Here is an 18,657-nt window from a genome sequence, read left to right on the forward strand (position 1 = left end):
TTTACATGATTTTTCATTTTAAAAAACCTACTTTTCAAAAGCACGGATAATGGCATAGCACAGAAGGGGAGGGGGGCATCATTGGGAATGATCAACAAAAGTATCACAGGTGCTTTCTGACAGGTGCACTCAGCCATATCCCTCAACACACAGCAATCATACCACACAGCAATCAGTACCACAATTAATATGCTTGTTGGCAGATTGTGTGTGTGTGTGTGTTTTTTTAATCTCTCAGCAATAAAATATTGGTGTTCAAGTGCAGGGAAAATGCAATTTCCTCATAACAGGAAATTGCATCTTCCTAGTACTTGCACGCCAATATTTTTTCGATGCATGAAAAATGAAGTGTTATACCTTGGGGGCAGATGTTTAGATCCTTTGTACCATTTATTGTGCAACACACACACACAGTCTGAATAGGGGCTAAATATTCCATTATGGAGCCCCAGAACATCCTTCAAGATTGCATGGATAAGATCAAACCTCAGGGATACTGGCCTTTACTGAATATATAGTCACTAGCTTTTGTCTCACAATCTGTCTTCTAACAGATATTCCATCAGGGTGCTGTAGTCACCGATGCTGCCCGCTGCACTGCATTGGGGATCGAGGTCCTGAACAAACAAGGTTCCTCGGTAGATGCAGCCATCACCTCAGCCTTATGCTCAGGCATTATCAACCCCCACACAGCTGGCATTGGCGGGTAGGTGTCCAGTCATCATTTCTTTTGTGTATAATGCACCGTTTTGTTGTGTCACTCTGGAAAGTCTACAAAGACAAACACGCATCAGAAAACAAAGCTCAGTTTTAATCTCCAGGTGGATTCTCATGAAGTAATTTTTGCAAGCATTCCATACCAATATAAAACTTGTTATTCTTCTCACATGAAATGTAGGACCAAACGACATACAACATTTAATGCATTACTGACCTTGATCTGATTCAATGTTCTTTAGTGAATAGGAGCTGGATTAGGCCCCCTATTAATCAGGATCATGGAGGGATAGGGGACTTTAACCTTAACCCCACTCCAGAACTGGGGCTCTCTTGCAGCTGCTATATGCCAAGATATCAAAGTTCCCATTAACTAGGGGTGTGCACAGACCGCATGTGATGGTTTGGTCCGAATTTGGACCAAACTGCTGCTCTGTGAACTGGTTCATCAGACTGACCAGCTGGTGAACCAGTTCGAACCAGTTTGGAGTGGTTTGCAATCAAACTGCTTGAACCACCTGGTTCGTGGCAAACCAGTTTGACTGCAGACCAGTCTGTGCACATCCCTTCCACTGATTTCAGTGGAAGTGTTCCCCCTGCAGTGGGCCCAGCTCATCAGGGCCATGAGCCCGCTGCTATTTACCAAAGAAAACTGCAGCACATTCAGACCTGTGATGGACTTAACACTGTGGCTAGGTAAACTTAATGCTCTTAGTCTTCTGAAAAAAACTCCATCCCTAAAAATGTCATCAGCTGGATATTGTAATATGGCTCCAAATTAACAATATAGCTCCATATAAACTCTTCAAAGAGTGATCTTGAATGTGCGTCTTAAGAGCCGGTTCACACATTATCTTCTTAATCATGGAAAGGGTGGAATTATGTCCACTGCTGCCTGTATTGTCTAGGGATGTGCAAAACCGGTTCTGAACCAGCCCTGTTTGACCAGTTCTACATGCTTGCAAAGGGAAATCTGTTAAGGATTCCACTTTACAAGCAAAGTGGGGAACCTTATGGGGTTGAAAAGGGAGGGCAGGAAGGCAGGTGGGAAGTCACCTTACGCACTGTGATGGCAGTGTGGCTCCTCGGTGGTGGTAGTGGGCCAGCAGCAAGCTGGCAGCAGTTCCCCAGGCCCCGCTGGTGCTCCCCTCCCCTACCAGCCCATGCTGATGGGGGGAGCACCAATGGGGCCTGGGGAGCTTCTGCCAGCCTGTCACTGCCAAGGAACCATGCCACGGTGGTGGCACATAATGTGACCTCCCACCCACCCCGCCCTCCCTTTTCAAACCCATAGGGTCCCCCCCCGCCCATGTAGAACTGGGTTGAACTGGGTCAAACTGTTTCGACCTGGTTCTAGTGCAGAAACAAGCCAACAGCCAGTTCTAACGAATCAGCTCACAGACTGGGCAGTTCAGTTCAAACTCGAACCAAACTGCCCGGAGTGTTTCCCTAGTATTGTCCTCTAGAAAAGCAGAGCATGTTTACTGTCCCTTTAAGAACAGCCTGGCTGCCAGATTTACTCCTCCTTTTTTCCACTCAGATTAGGAGAAACCCTGCTTCAGACCTGAGTTAGGAGCCCTGCCAGGGAGCTGTATATAACCCTGTACAGTGGTGCCTCGACTTACGAAGATAATCCATTCCGAACGCACGTTCGTAGGTCGGAATTTTCGTAAGTCGAAAAGCGCATCCACGGAGGTCCGGAAACATTCGTAGGTCGAGGAAACCGCATCTAAAAATTCGTAGGTCAAGGAAGCCGCATCTAAACCGGCAACGACTTCCGGTATTTTTTGTCGTTCGTATGTCGAAATCTTCGGATGTCGAGTACTTCGTAAGTCGAGGGACCACTGTAAATAGATCTGTAAAGTTACCAACGCTTGGGCGAAGCCCAAATTCAATAGTCAAGATTGACTGTTATGTTGACTAACATACAACATAAGGATCACCTGAAAAAATGGCCTGGAATTATGAGACATTTAATAACCTCCATCATAAAATACCAGTTCACACTTCATATAAGGGCACTGGCCACAATGTAAAAACTAGAAACAGTTGTTACCCAGTGCTGAAAGAAGGTTCTGTTATTGTCTTAGTCATCTCTTTTTCATTACTTCTGTAGCCATATCCAGACATTATGTTGTATTTGTACACAGGTGTATGTGCACATCTACATGCTTTTGGGTGAATAACTGCATGCTTTCATTTTAAGAGTGAGCCTGGGTGTAGGCTCCCTTAAATGAAGGATACAGATAGGAAGTGTGTTGAACATAATGTGTGTTGAACATAATATGTGTTGAACATAATGTTTGAATAACTGTACATGTGTACAGGTGTGTACATGTGTAGCATCTCTACACAGATTGTGATGCAGTGAGCATGATGTGTGAATAGAGCTTATGTAATACACTAAAAGGCACATCCAGAGGGCAACTCCCCATGTTCCCAGCTGTGTGCTGTAGCATACAATCAGTAACATGGGCAATTCCTTGAGAAAGGACAGGGACCATTTTCCTTCGCAAATGTCTCTGCTTGGTATGGGTGACCAGATCTTTGGATGCCATATCCTGCACTGTTGGTCACTGTCAGCCAGGAAAGCTGGTCATAGAGGGCTAAAACCATTCCATTTGTTTGGACTACAAGGATTGGAAGTACTGAAAAGCACTCCCATTCCCCAGAACTAGAACTGCCTGGACATGCCCTAAGGCAGGGGTTACTAACCTTGAGTCTCCAGATGTTGTTGGTCTTCAGCTCCTATCATCCCCAGCCTTTGGCCATTGGGGCTGGCTGGGAATGAATGAAGTCCTAGTCCAACAACATCTGGGAAACTAGGGTTGGGAACCCCTGCCATAAGGCAACATGGGAAGTATCTACAACAACAAATATTTATTTACTGCTTTTCAACAAAAGTTTCCAAAGTGGTTTACACAGAGAAATAATAAATAAATAAGATAGGTCCCTGACCCCAAAGGGCTCACATTCTAAAAACACAAGATAGACACCAGCAACAGTCACTGGCGGTACTGTGCTGTGGGTGGATAGGGCCACTTACTCTCCCCCTGCTAAATAAAGAGAATCACCATGTTAAAAAGGTGCCTCTTTGCCCACTGTACATCTCCCATTCTTCTGACTGACCTCTTTATCTCCTGACAATCTTCTGAATGACCTCTTTATCTCCTCAGGATGTTCAGGGCTTAGTTTAGGAACATACCTCTTTGTGTATGTTCCACAGTGAACACAGTGATGTTATTCTATAAAAGGGAGCCAGCATGCTGTAGTGGTTAGAGTGCTGGACTAGAACTGGGGAGACCTGAGTTCAAATCCCCATTCAGCCATACTTGCTGGGTGACTCTGGGCCAGTCACTTCTCTCCCAGTCTAACTTACTTCACAGGGTTGTTGTGAGGAGAAACCTAAGTATTTAGTACACCGTTCTGGGCTCCTTGGAGGAAAAGCGGGATATAAATGTAAGAAATAACAACAACAACAACAACAACAACAACATCTGCAAAAAATACAAGCTACCAATGAACAGCAAGTGCCGCCTTTGTAAAGAAGCAGATGAAACAGTGGACCACCTAATCAGATGTTGTAAAAAGATCGCACAGACTGACTACAAACAAAGGCATGACAAGGTAGCAGGGATGATACACTGGAACATCTGCAAAAAATACAAGCTACCTGTAGCCAAGAATTGGTGGGACCATAACATCGAAAAAGTTGTAGAAAATGAAGATGTAAAAATATTATGGGACTTCCGACTACAAACAGACAAACATCTGCCACACAATACACCAGATATAACTGTAGTCGAGAAAAAAGAAAAACAAGTTAAAATAATCGACATAGCAATACCAGGGGATAGCAGAACAGAAGAAAAAGTAATAGAAAAAAATCACAAAATACAAAGATCTACAAATTGAAATTGAAAGACTGTGGCAGAAAAAGGCCAAAATAATCCCAGTGGTAATTGGCGCCCTAGGTGGAATTCCAAAAGACCTTGAAGAGCACCTCAACACCATAGGGGCCACAGAAATCACCATCAGCCAATTACAAAAAGCAGCTTTACTGGGAACAGCCTATATTTTGCGACGATATCTATAATAACCAGCAGTATTGATGATAAAATTCAGCCATCCCAGGTCCTTGGGAAGGACTCAATGTCTGGATAAAACAAACCAGTCAATAACACCTGTCTGACTGTGTAAATAAATAAATAAATAAATAATTCTGATAATGCCACCACGGGCCAAAGTAAATGTTTGGAACCTTTCTGCCATCATCTCCAGGGAGGTCTTAAAATATAAAAGTCATGGAAGGACAGCTGTGCATCTTCATCCAAAAGTCAAATGTGTACTGAAATTGGGTTGATATGCTCACCCCTGCCATTAGTGAATGTATGCTGGTGCAGTTTCTGTGCCCTAGAGGTCAGCTTCAGTTGTCAGTTTCACCCACCTTTGCTTCTTCTAAAGCTGGCTCATTGCCTAGAGTTGTTGTCTCCTTTAATCTTTCCGAAAATTGTTTGTTTTTCAAAGGCATTACTCAAGAGAGATTTGAATCTTTAGGAGGACGAAACACCAGGAAGTTCCAGGGCTTGTTACATAAAGAGTGTCACCTGATAATGGCCCATCAGATGGGATTTGAGAAAACTTTTGTTGAAACTGGAAACTCTAGTTTGGTCCCAAAGCTGCTTAATAAAAAGTCATGCTCAGGATTAAAAAACAAAAAGACAAAAAAGGCCACAGAGGCTTAGGCTAGTTGAGACTGCATTTACCTACTAGCTGATTTAATGCACATAATTACTCTAATTTAATTAGGGATTAAATCAGGTGAACACACCTACAGTAGAGAAGTACATATTAGGCCTCTTTCCCTGTTATACCAAATCAGGTTCTATATGGGACTTATTTATCGTTAATTAACTCACATCATCTTTTGCATTCTTCAGCAGAGTCTTGAGACAGTTTACAACACAATCTTCTTCATGAAATTTTGTTGGAACAAGAGCATTGACTGTGCTTGTTATACAAGAACGCAGGCCCTAGAAACATAATTGCCATCACCAATTTGAAAATGAGGCATGCAGTGGAGCAGGGGTGGCCTGTCCATGAGGCAAAGTGAGGTGGTTGCCTCAAGTGCAAGAGATGTGAGGAGGGACACAGGGGCAGCAAGTGCTTGCCCTCCATTACCATGAGTCACTCCATGGGCCCTTTTGCCACCCACTGTCACCCCCCTTCCTTACCCCACAGGGGAATGCTGTTTGTTTTCATCCTTGTCCCACTGGAGTGTGTCTCTTTGTTCTCCTTCCCCCCCCTCCCCATTTAAGCTATGGATGCCCCTGCCAGGGCATCGTCTGAGAGTGCTCATGTGCTGCTACCATTGGCTTGGCAACATGACCTGAAAATGCATGAGGATCCACCCACAAATGGGGTGGATGTCAAATTGTCCTTTGTAGAGTCATTGCAATATACTCAAAAGATCCATGCTCTGGGCCCATAGCTCCCTCTTTGATAATTAAACTCAATCATGCTCCCCATGAATAATTATGTCTGACTCCTCCCCAAAGAGAAACTGGAGGAGACATGTGCTGTATTGGGAGTTAGTGCCTGTTTTTCCCCCAGCAACACAGCATTTTTTAGGGAGGAGACAGAGATGAGAAGTTATAATAGCTTCTGGAGCAGCAAAGGCAACCACCTACCCCCCCTTCAAGAAGGAAGTGATTTATGAGATTTGGGGGCTCAAGCCCCATGGATCACCTCCTAATAATGTACCTGGTCCTTTGCCTCAGGCAGCAAGATGGGATCACCCCTGCCATGGAGATAGATTATGATTCTCCAATGGAGCTGTGGTGGTCTAGAACCCCATTATGTTCTTCTGGGTTCATGGAAGGTGAGAGAACCCTTTAGAATAGAGATTGGCCTAACTGGCAGCCGCAGACTGAATTCAACCCCAGGAGCAACTTGAACTGGCCTCTAGTTCTAATTAAGCCATGGTAGTTCCCCCTGCTTTTTTTGCTCACAGTTTTGCTGGCAAGGAAAAGAAGCAACGAGTTTCTGGGTATCCTCTCTCATTTGCATGCTGGGCAGACAAAGGACTCCTGCCAATCGCCTCTTGAGGGGACTTTCCAGGAACCGCATTCATTCCTCAGCATCCCAGTCAATGACCTCATACCATCCAGGCACATGCATGCTCCCGGGATGGCTTACAGAAGTAATTAAAAAATAGTAAATTATTATTCCAAATAAAAATGACTAGAACAGCCAAAGCAGAAGAACAGATCGTGAAACCAAACCAGCAAGGCTCTTACATTTTTGTCAATAACATTAAAACCAGCATAGATAACAAGCTGGAAGGCCTGGGTAAGTGAGGAGGTATTCACTGGGCACTAAAATGACATACTGTTCAGCACCTGGTGTGGGACAGAATTTGATAGCTGAGGCACCACATTGAAGCTCTCTACCTAACCTTGCAGAGGCATAGCAAGCTTGCCTGTGGCCAGCCACACCCCCTGCACTGACGTCAGATGCAGGGAGCAGAGTATTGGGAAGAGGAGCTTCATGGCTGCTCTCCCATTCCTTCCCAGTTGGTGCTTCATTCAAGCGCCAGGTGGGTGTTTCTTTTTCTGCCCCTTTCTGAGTAAGTCAGAGAAAGAAAGCACCCAGACAGCTCCTTAATGAAGCACTGGGTGTTGGAAAGGAGAGGGACCATGCCTTGTGCTCCCAGCTGGTGAGCATTTCATTCACCAGCTGGGTGCAGGAGGAGGACAAGGGACTGCCCTGGGGGATGGGCAAGGGGGTGCTGTGGCAGCCCCCCTGAACCCAGCGGCCCAGGGACATTTGTTCCCCCCTTGACAATAGAGGCTATGTCCCTGTAACCTTAGGTGATGTTGACTGGAGGTACTCAGAAAAGGGCCTTTGAAGATGACCTTCATATTCAGGCACTTAGACCTTCTTGCTAGATGATGCCAATTGTAACAGAGACTGACTGTTCCAGGGAGGGCCAGATATTCCTGGTTCCTGGACTAGTGTGTAGAGAATAAAGTTGCCCTATAAGGATAAGGCTAGCCATCCTTATTTTGGAATAAAAGGTGCTATTTCAAATCAAGGCAATCTGTTTACCCTGCTCGTGGGACATAAGCCCTATTCAAACATTATGTGGTATGAGTGTACAGATATCTGTACATTCGTACATTTTTGTGTGTGAATGACTGCACCTTCATTCATTTTAAAGGTGAACCTGGGTACAGTCCCCTGTAGCTAGAGGACTTACAGAGAGAAGGGTACTGCTGTTCCTGTGTTCAACATAACATGTGAATGACTGTACCTTTGTACACAGATCTGTACCTGTCTGCACGAGAGTTGAACATAATGTGTGAATAGGGCTATATAGTGCCTTGTTTATAAAAAGAACTGTGCTGGGATTTATTCATTTATTTATTTATTTATTTATTTATTTATTTATTTATTTATTTATTTATTTATTTAAAATATTCCTGTACTTCCCAAAACTTGTGTCTCTGGGCAGTTTACAATTAAAATTTAAGTATGCCTAGAAATGAAATTCCTTTACCTAGAAGTTCTTCCTTCTAACTCAGGAGCTCCCAGTCTTAGGTCTCCAGATGTCATTGGACTACACCATCCCTAGCCACAATAGCTGTTGGCTTTTAGGAACCCCTGCTGTCACTGCAGAAGTATAGACGCCATCTATGATTACTCATTGATGGAGGAACACACTCATCTGATTCCAGGTCTTCCCAGCAATGCCTGTGACCCTCAGCTTTCAGAGCCCAGCATCAGCCAATCCCATCTAAAATTCAGCCCACATGTCACTTGCTGGGCTGGTGATGAAGCAGTTGGCTGAGAAATGGCAGTCTGCATGATGCAAAACAATATATATGTTATGCAAGGTGACCACCCAAGCCTGGTCACAAACAGGGCATTCCATTTTGGTGACTGGGTCTGGACTGGAGGTGGATGCAGCACTGATGCAGCACTGATTTATGCGTTGGTTATATGACTAGCGGAGACACAGATCTGTACTGCCAGAGAGAGGAGGCCAGCCAGGAAAGGTTGGCAGAAGGTCTGGAAGGGCAAAGTTCTTTGATAACCACTTTATGGGTGGAGTCGCACCTGGTGTTGTCAAGGATCTGCTGACAATCACAGAGTCTTTAAGATCAAAGCACTGATTTCCTCCCACTAGGGGTCTAGAAAGGGAGGCAATGGGGAGGCTAGAGCTCTCTCTCCCAAATCAGAAGGCAGGCCTGTGTTTCTTTCCATCCTGCTGTGTGTGTTGTCACTGGATTGTGAGGGGAATAAACTGGCCTTCCCTGTCCTTAGGAAATGGAAAGAATTCTGGATTGGAGCTCCTTGTTGAAAACCCATTCACACAGCACCCTTCCTCCTGCTAGGGTTGTGATTTAAATAAGTCCATGAAAAAGACAGTGGCTCTGTGCTTTGAAGAGCTGCATGACAGGCAAAGGACTATAGCTGATGAAAGGTTTTCTCCACATGCAGAAGTAGTTATGGGGAAAGATCACAATTTTTATTTCTGTCTATCATGCATCTATTAATGGCATGGAGCCTCTGTCCCTACTGATGATGGCACCCCTGTGCCCTGCCTATGGCGTTTGTATTCTGCTTGGTTTGTACCCAGTTGCTCATGGCAAAGAAGGCGTCTGAATTATTATTATTAAGTCTTTTAAAAATATGTATATACCACTTCTTAACAAAAGTTCTCAATGCACTTTACATAGCAAAGCTATGAGAAAATGGTTCCCTGCCTCCAGAGGGCTGGCAATTGAAGCATGTGTGTGCACGCATGCACATGCATGCACGCACACAACACCAGCAACTCTGGAATGACACTATTATGGGCTGAATTTGAAGTTGTTTTCCCTTGCAAAATATAAGAAATCCACTGCTTTAAAAAGGTGCTTCTTGTCCAGTTATTAGGAGTATTCATCATGAGCACGAATCCTCATTTTTTTGTACCACTGCAATTTTTCTGTATGAATGGACAAGTGGCATGAAAAATAACTCCCTCAGATTTGTTCCAGTTCTTTGAATGCTCTTATCCATGATACCATCACAAGTGATTTAATAAAATGATTTTTTAAACTTGAAAGAGCCATACAGCTCCATCCAGTGCAAGAAAAATGTGGAGGAGTATTTAAATAATTAAATTACTTGTTTGTAACTAATTCCTAGGTGATGTGTTTCAGTTCATTCATATTTGCACATTGACTTTTGTGTTAAAAGATAGGTCATGGTTGATGGCTTGCAACTACTTCTCCATCATGCCTTCTCTAGTTTGCATTGTTCTTTTGTTCCTCAGATTACCACCACATACATTCATGGAAGTTCCAAGTATCTGTGGGGATCAATAGATTACTTTGCCTGCTACGCACAGAGGTGGTAAACCTATTTCTGAGCTGTACCAGCTCAGACTATGGGTGGAGTCTCACATGATTAAATGCTCCTCTATTTAAAAATCGTTGCTTATAGAAAGCTAGCTTATAAGGGGGAAGGCTGGGCTAGAACTCTTTCCCTAACAGCTAGTTTTTTATATGGAAGAAAGCTTTTTAGGTGTTGGAGAGCATTCATTTCATGCAATCCCCCACCTAAAATCTGAAGTGGTCCAGTCCAGACACTAACCTATGACTTCCAAAAGAAGTAGGCCCTTGTCAGGATGATGTTCTTTGTTTTCTAGAACAGGGATTCCCAGCCTTGGGACCCCAGATATTTGAGGACTACAATCTCCATCATCCCCTCAGTCATCAGTCCCATCAGCTGTCAGCCATTGTGGCTGGGGATGAAAGGAGTTGTATTCCAGCAACTTCTGGGGATCTGACATTGGGAACTCCTGTCCTAGGACACCATTCTAACAGTGAAAGAAAAAACTGATATACTGTAAGCTTTCAATTTTTTAAAAAAATCAAATTGGAAACAAGGTTGGATGACAGTGATGACTTCTCTTCATTAAATAAACTAGAATTTGAATATAGCACAATTCAGTAACATGGAAGTGTTATTAAATGTTGCTTGCATCACCTATTACCATGATTCTTCTTACTCGATGGACCATCTATCTAAAACCCACCTGGAGGTATGGGGAACAGGAGATGAAACCCAAACTGTTCAGTGCATCATTGGAACAGCCTTATGACATTGTAGCTACAAGTTGTTTGAAGTCGCCTAGGAAGACTCAGATGGAGACATGGTGTTTTCAGTCTGTGTTTCACTCTTGTGTGGCTCTGTTGTTGCAGTGGAGGAGTAATGCTGGTTCATGACATCAGGAAGAATGAGAGCCGAGTGATTGATTTCCGAGAGACAGCCCCTTTCAGCATCCAAGAAGAGGGCCTTAGGAAGGCTTGGGAAACTAAGGTGTGAGAGAGCCTTTACTGTTTAGGGGCAGGGTGGTAATTGGTAAATGTCTCCACTGATCTCCCATAACCTGCCTGTTCTGGTTCTCTGAAACAATATGAAAGCTGGGAACAGAGGCATACCCTCTGGCTCTGATGGGGATCTTGCTGACGTTCCTAGTATCTTTTAACTTCATTCTCCTCCTTCTAGAACTCATTAGGGCTTACTCCATTTTAGAAATTAATTCCCTCTATACACCACCCCTTTTACTTTCCACTTGGGGATTGCGCCATAGCTCAGTGATAGAGCATCTGCTTTGCATGTAGAAGGTCCCAGCTCAGTTCCTGGCATCTCTGGGTAGGGCTGGGAAAGATTCCTGTATGAAAACTTGGGGAACCACTGCCAATTCAGTGTAGACAATACTGAGCTAGATGGACCAATGGTCTGACTCAGTACAAGGCAGATTCCTATATTCCTATCAATTAAAACCAAATATTAATTAAAAATGCGTGTTCTGCTTAACTAGCCCAAAAGACAATATTGTGGAGCTCTTTACTCTTTTATTATGGTTTTCTTTTATCCAGCCAGGACTCCTGGTTGGTGTTCCAGGCATGATCAAAGGACTACATGAAGCACATCAATCTTATGGGAGGTAAGAATGTCTTCCGTGCTTGTGCGTGCCATTGTCAAGTTCCAACTGGGAAGTTACAAGATAGGAGGAACATAGGAAACGGCCATATACTGAGTCAGACCCTTGGTCTATCTAGCTCAGTATTGTCTTCACAGACTGGCAGCGGCTTTTCCAAGGTTGCAGGCAGGAATCTCTCTCAGCCCTATCTTGGAGATGCTGCCAGGGAGGGAACTTGGAACCTAGATGCTCTTCCCAGAGCAGCTTCATCAGATGATTGCAGTAACAATGTGCAGGTGCCCTTGTTGTTTCATTCAGGTCCATTACATGGCTGGCGCTAGTAAGATCTACTTCACACATTAAACCTGTTCTCATACCAAAATGAGAGTAAGAAGAGTGTCTAGCCAGACTCCACGCTCCTGAGAACTGGTCCTGTGTCAGCAAACATTGAAGTAGGGTGAGGGAAAAGTGATCGTATTGCTAGCCCCTATCTGGGTAGGATGATGACAGACAGCCAACATAGTTTACCCAGCATTGTAATTGCGGGTGGAGGAAGGCATGTCTCACACCATCCTACCCAAATAGGGGCTAGCACACAATCATTTCCCCTCCTCCTAACTCAATAGTTGCCAACGTGTGGCCATTTCTTGAAAGCACACATGGGGCTGAGAGCCTGGTTGGACACTCCTCCTACCCTGATTTCGGACAGGATAATGAACTAAATATAAGGTGTACCCTATACAAAGTTATATATGGATATGTAAAAGTAAAATTTGTGAACATGACAAACATGTTTGCATGTTTATTGTGCAGATAAGCTGTCCAGGGAACTGGTACATACTGTCCCCTCCTTCCTGAAGGGAATACGCTCCATAGTGAACAAAGGTTTATTGTCATGTAATCTGAGACACTTGAGCCTAACAGTTGTTCAGATATGGCTTTTTAAAAGCGATGCCCTATTCAGGTCATTATTCATAATTCTCTCTTGAACTGTAGGGGAGTGGCCATAGCTCAGTGGCAAGGCATTTGCTTTGTGTGTAGACAGCCATAACTTTAACTACTAGCATCTCCAGGTAGGACTGGGAAACACCCCTGTCTGGAAAGCTACTGCCAGTCAGTATAGACAATACTGATCTAGATGGACCAATGGTCTGACTCGGTATAAGGCAGCTTCATAATTCTGTTGGGCTATTGTACATTTCAGGTACACAGCAGGGGAAGGGCAACTCCATCATTCTAATTTCCATTTAAAATATGAATTTGCTGGGTAATGTTTTAATCGCACTGTATCTTATCCACTAAGTAATGCCCATGTTCCTTTGTTTGTTAGACTGCCGTGGAAACAGCTGCTGCGCCTCGCTGCAGATGTAGCCCAGGATGGATTCAATGTCACACATGATTTAGGTGAGCACATTCATGGGATCAAGAGGTGTGAGTCAAGTAAGGCTAAGAAGCTTTAAAAAGCTTACCTCCCGCAGTGGGGAAATGCTTGACTAACAAGCAGAAGGTTGCCGGTTCGAATCCCCGCTGGTACTATATCTGGCAGCAGTGATATAGGAAGATGTTGAAAGGCATCATCTCATACTGCGTGGGAGAAGGCAATGGTAAACCCCTCCTGTATTCTTCCAAAGAAAACCACAGGGCTCTGTGGGCGCCAGGAGTCGGAGTCAACTTGACAGCACACTTTACCTTTACCTTTTACCCTGCAGACTGTCCTTGTTGAGAGTCTGGGTGTGCCCAGAGGTGCCCAGAGATCACGTGCCCAGAGGTGCAACTGCCTCCTCAGTGCTGGGAGGTATCGCCCCGCCCCCGGAACCCCCATAATGCACCACATGAGTGTGTGTTGCATTATTGGAATCTCCCCTCCCTTCCCCGAAGCCGGCCAGGAGCCCTGTAGCCTGCCAGCTGTGGCTGCAAGCAGCCAGGGCTGGCAGACAATTACAAACATGGAATTAAGAGAGCGCTTGCTCTCTTAACCTCATTTAGAAGGGTGGCTGGCTTGGTGGGTTTGCTGCGGAAGTGACGCTAGGCCCAATCCCGGCGGTTCTCATGTGCGGGCAAGACCGGGCTTGGCTTTCTTAGTCTGGCTTTGCCTGCAAGTGAGAAGAGCCTTTCTGTACCATATATCCCACGGGCAGAAGCAAAGTTCCCTGCAAGGTCTTTTCTCAGGCTGCAGAGCCGAGCCTGTGCATACTTGGAAATAACTGCTTCTTGAAATCACGAAAGCTTCCTTCTTCAGAATGGGCTGGTTTGGATGATACTTTGTCTACTGACCTGACCTCAAGTGATAAGGGCATGTGAATACCATGAGCACACATGTCCTCACCCCCCACAGCAGTCAGGGGCGTATTTCTATGATCGTGGGGGTGCAAATGGTTCATCCAAATCACTCCTCTACACATGGCCCAATACTAGTTTAAACTTCAAACCAGTATTTGGGTCCCATGTAGGGGATGGTTCAGACAAACTGCCTCCCCCATGTAATTAGGGAAAGGTGCTCCTGTGTGCTGGGAGGGGAAAGGATGTACATATGCACAGTGTGCACATGTCTTAATCGTATTGGGTCTGGTTGGTTGACAATACATCATCCAAACTAGCACAATGATATTTAAGACTAAGGCGCTTTCCAGATTAGCTGCTCATTAGCAGCAAAATGCCTCCGTCTGGGCAAGTTGCATTCAGAACAGAAACAGCAGGGGGAGCAGTCTTGCAGCAACTATCAACCTGACAAAACAGCAACTTTTCCATGCTGGATGTACAATGTTGTAGCTCCATTTCGCAGCAATTAAATTTGAAACAAGGCATTGGAAATGTGAACAGCACAGTGTAGGGACTGCGGTATCAGGATGCAGGAAGTGTGGAAGCACACTTCCAAGATGCATCCTGACCCCATTGAAGGATCTAGTCTGGAAAGCACCTAGGAGACGTACTAGGACCTACCTTCCTTCCTCCCTTCCTCCTTCCTTCCTTCTCTCTTTCCTTCCTTCCCTCTTTCCTTCCTTCCTTCTACCCTAGCTATTCCTTGTGTCCTTGGGGACATTCTACACATTCTGCTGATGCATGCAAAAAGAGCATTGAAATATTCCATCCCCCCATATGGCACATCACCATACGTAAGCAGTTTTGGGTTGCCTTCACATGGGGGCTGTGAAGGATGTGGAAAAGCCAATTATACAGTTTGCTTTTGGAAGTCCAGTTCTCAGAAATCACTGCTTGTTATGACCTCTCACCTAACGCTATGATTTGCTTCCATGATCCATTTGTAGCAAAATCTGATTGGTGGTAATGCTTATGTTTATGAGGAGAGGAGAGCTGGTCTTGTGGAAGCAAGCATGACTTGTCCTCATAGCTAAGCAGGGTCTGCCCTGGTTGCATATGAATGGGAGACTTGATGTGTGAGCACTGCAATATATTCCCCTCAGAGGATGAAGCTGCTCTGGGAAGAGCAGAAGGTTTCAAGTTTCCTCCCTGGCTTCTCCAAGATAAGGCTGAGAGAGATTCCTGCCTGCAACCTTGGAGAAGGCTGCCAGTCTGTGAAGACAATACTGAGCTAGATAGACCAATGGTCTGACTCAGTATATGGCAGTTTCCTATGTTCCTATGTTCTTAAACTGGGTGGGAAGCAGGTGTTCTTGGAACTAGGGCAAATTTCTCATCCCTCAACATGTTTAGGACCATACCATATTAAGCTGAAATTGCAGGATACAACACAGGCCCTCATACATATACTACACACATATATACACCCATAACACTTGCATATAAAATTTTCTTACAGATTACGTAGGTTCTCCATATATACCCCTAAATGTTCTCATTTGCTCTCTTTCACACACACACATGTACAACCATTTATTTATTTACTTTTTAAAAACATATTTTTAATCTCACTTTTCAGCCTTGGTCCTCAAGGGCGCTTTCCATGCTGTTCAACAGTAAAATGCTTCGGCTTGGCAGGATTGTTTTGAAAACATAAATAGCTTGTACAACCCTCCTACAATGGGAAAATAAAGCTATTTTTCTGCAACAGACTTGCAACATTGTAGGACTAAAATGCAAGGATAAAATCCAAAAGAAGGCATTGGAAATGTGAACGGCACCTTGCTGACTGTGCAGGGACTGCGATGTCGAAACACAGGCAGTACAGAAGCACACTTAATGAACACATAGCGACACTGTTGTAGGGAGTAATCTGGAAAGCACCAAGACAGCTTACAATTCTTCATTTAAAACAGTGGCTGACATCCAGACTAAGTAAATATGCGTATAGTGATGTTGCATGTGCTCCAGGAGAGGAACACTTTCCATTTATCTCTCTTTTGCTCTGAGGCATATTTTGGGAGTTATAACTGGCTTCAAAGAGAAGGGGAGAGCAATGAAAATCACCCCATTTCTGAAATGCAAATATTAACTGCACACACACTTCATTAGTCTGGATGTCAATTAGTCAGTATATATTTTTTAAAAAACACCATATAAATAAGTTAATAGAACCCAAAACTAACCACACAAAACACAGGCAGAAAGCAACACAGAACATTCACACAGAAAGCAACGATAACCAATCAGCTGGTTATCAATAAAACCTTGGCAAAAAGAACAACCTTTACCTGCCACGTAAATGCTAGTAAAGTAGTGCCTGGTTGATAGGGGTGCATTCTACAAACAAGGGGTCTCCACAGAAAATGCCGCCTTCCTGCTCCATCTACATTACTCCCAGAATTTGGGGTACCCTAAGCAGCAGGGCCAGCATTGGATCTGGCATGATTAGGTAACTTCTGAGGGCCCAGGGCCCTCAGAAGGCCCCACTGCTAATTTCTGAGACCACCTTTGTGCTCATAGTTTTTATGTGGAGGTGATGGAGCAACTCTTATGAGACCCACCTAGGTAGGCGGCGGCCCATGGAGAGCAGTTTGCTGAGGATCCCCTGAAATCTGGAGCTACTAAACATCTTAACAGTTTGGTAGGGATCATTATATGCAGACTGAAGTTATCTCAGGTGTGGTGGTGGTGGTGGTGGGGAGTTTAAGCCCTAAGTTGATCTGAACATCTTTTGTAGTCATTGCCATTCACCCTACTGTTGTCTTTCATGTTGCCTGAAGCAATGGCTATCCAAGAAGTGAAGCAACAGCATAACTACTCCAATAAATTCAGAGAGACCTTCCTTCCAGATGGCCAGCCCTTGTTGCCTGGCAGGGAGGTGAGAAGACCAGACTTGGCTGCTCTGTTAGACTTGCTTGGATCAGGAGGGGTCTCGGCTTTCTACAGTGGAAATGTGACACAAGAGATTATTTCAGAGGTGAGTCAACAAAGTTCTTTGCTGTACACTGATTGTCTGTGCATTTGCTTCTTGATAGGTACAGGCACCATGTAGATGTGTTTTGTTAGTATTGGGGAAATGTCTTAGGAAGAATTATTCATGAGTTAAAGTCCAAGAAGTTGCTACCAAATGGAACAGCTGGTTGTGAACTTTTGCAACTGGAATTCACGAATGAACTTTGGGAAAAAATTTAAAACATGTTATTAGGAACAAGTAGTTCTGGTAAGAACTAATCTGCATACTTTCCTTTCACTGTCCCTACAACTGGACAAAATTTGGTCCAAATCAGTTAGGCAGTTCATAAGTTAGCCTCCTTGCACCTCAAACATTTATGCGTCTGCCATATGGGATTGGGATGGATGACATCATCACAAACTATGTCTTTGAGGTGTCCCTATGTGTCCCTACAGCTGTACCAGATTTGGTCCAAATCGGTCCCCACTTGCACCTCAAATGTTCAACGCATTCACCATCTTGAACTGGGGTTTGTGACACCATCACAAACTATGCCGTTGAGGTGTCCCTATGTGTCCCTACAGATGTACCAAATTTGGTTCAAATTAGTTAGGCAGTTCATAAGTTAAATCAGTTACGCCTCAAACGTTTGTATGTCCATTGTCTTGAATGGGGTGGATGACATCACAAACTATGCTATTCATGTGTCTCTATATGTCCTGCAACTGTTCCAGATTTGATTCAAATCAGTTGGGTGGTTCACAAGTTAGCAAATTTGCTCCTCAAATGTTCATGCATCTGCCATCTTGAATGGGACTGGATGACATCATCACAAACTATGGCTTTGAGGTGTCCCTATGTGTCACTCGCTACATCTGTACCAAATTTGGTTCAAATCAGTTAGACGGTCCACAAGTTTGCCCACTTGCACCTCAAATGTTCACACATGTGCCATCTTGAATCAGGGTAGATCATAACAAACAACACCATTGAGGTGTCCCTAGGTGTCACTCACTACAACTGTAGCAAATTTGGTTCAAATTGCTTAGGCAGGAGCATAGCAAGGTTGTAATGGGCCAAGAGACAAGATTTTAAAATGCCCCCCCTCACTGAAGTAATTTTTTAAAATCATAGATAGATAGATAGATAGACAGACAGACAGGCAGGCAGACAGATAGATATCTTCTATGTGACACAATAGATCATCCTAAATTATTTTTTTAAAGGTTTTGTAAATTGTGGAGGATGCAAGTCATTTAATAGTACTAGAGAAAGATATGCTGTTCTGGTAGCTCCAGGTCTTAACACTCACATCAATTTTGGAGGAAGAATACAACTGAAGGAAGCCCGGGTGGGTGTGCGGCTGGAGGAATCAGTCATGTGACTTGCCTATGGGGGCCCTCCCCCCAAGGCAGTGGGCCCCCAGACAACTGTCTCCCCTTGCCCTATTATAGTTATGCCCCTGCGCTTAGGTGGTCTACAAGTTTTCCCACTTGCACCTCAAACGTTTACGTGCGCACCATCTTGAATCAGGGTGGTTGACATCATCACAAACTATGTCATTGAGGTGTCCCTATGTGTCCCTACTACTGTACCCAATTTGGTTTGTATTGATGGGGGGAACACACACAGAGTGCCAGGCGATCTCATAAGTTTACTTTCCTTAAGGAAAGTAGGCTAAAAA

At 44.3% G+C, this 18,657-nt stretch overlaps 1 protein-coding gene across 4 annotated transcripts in view; it reads left to right on the forward strand.

Moving 5' to 3' along the window:
- GGT7 (gamma-glutamyltransferase 7) overlaps positions 1-18,657 on the forward strand; it is an 80,473-nt gene that overhangs the window by 18,473 nt on the left and 43,343 nt on the right. For all 4 annotated transcript variants that reach the window (XR_008305932.1, XR_008305933.1, XM_053244604.1 and 1 more), the window contains exons 3-7: positions 555-706; positions 10,974-11,091; positions 11,655-11,722; positions 13,029-13,102; positions 16,801-16,997. Coding sequence is in view for 2 of the 4 variants with exons in the window: in XM_053244604.1 (XP_053100579.1) it covers positions 555-706; positions 10,974-11,091; positions 11,655-11,722; positions 13,029-13,102; positions 16,801-16,997 (609 nt within the window). In the remaining 2 variants the exon portion in view is untranslated. The remainder of the gene's footprint in view (positions 1-554; positions 707-10,973; positions 11,092-11,654; positions 11,723-13,028; positions 13,103-16,800; positions 16,998-18,657) is intronic.

The sequence above is a fragment of the Hemicordylus capensis genome, chromosome 4, assembly GCF_027244095.1.
Source record: "Hemicordylus capensis ecotype Gifberg chromosome 4, rHemCap1.1.pri, whole genome shotgun sequence".
Lineage (NCBI taxonomy): Eukaryota > Metazoa > Chordata > Lepidosauria > Squamata > Cordylidae > Hemicordylus > Hemicordylus capensis.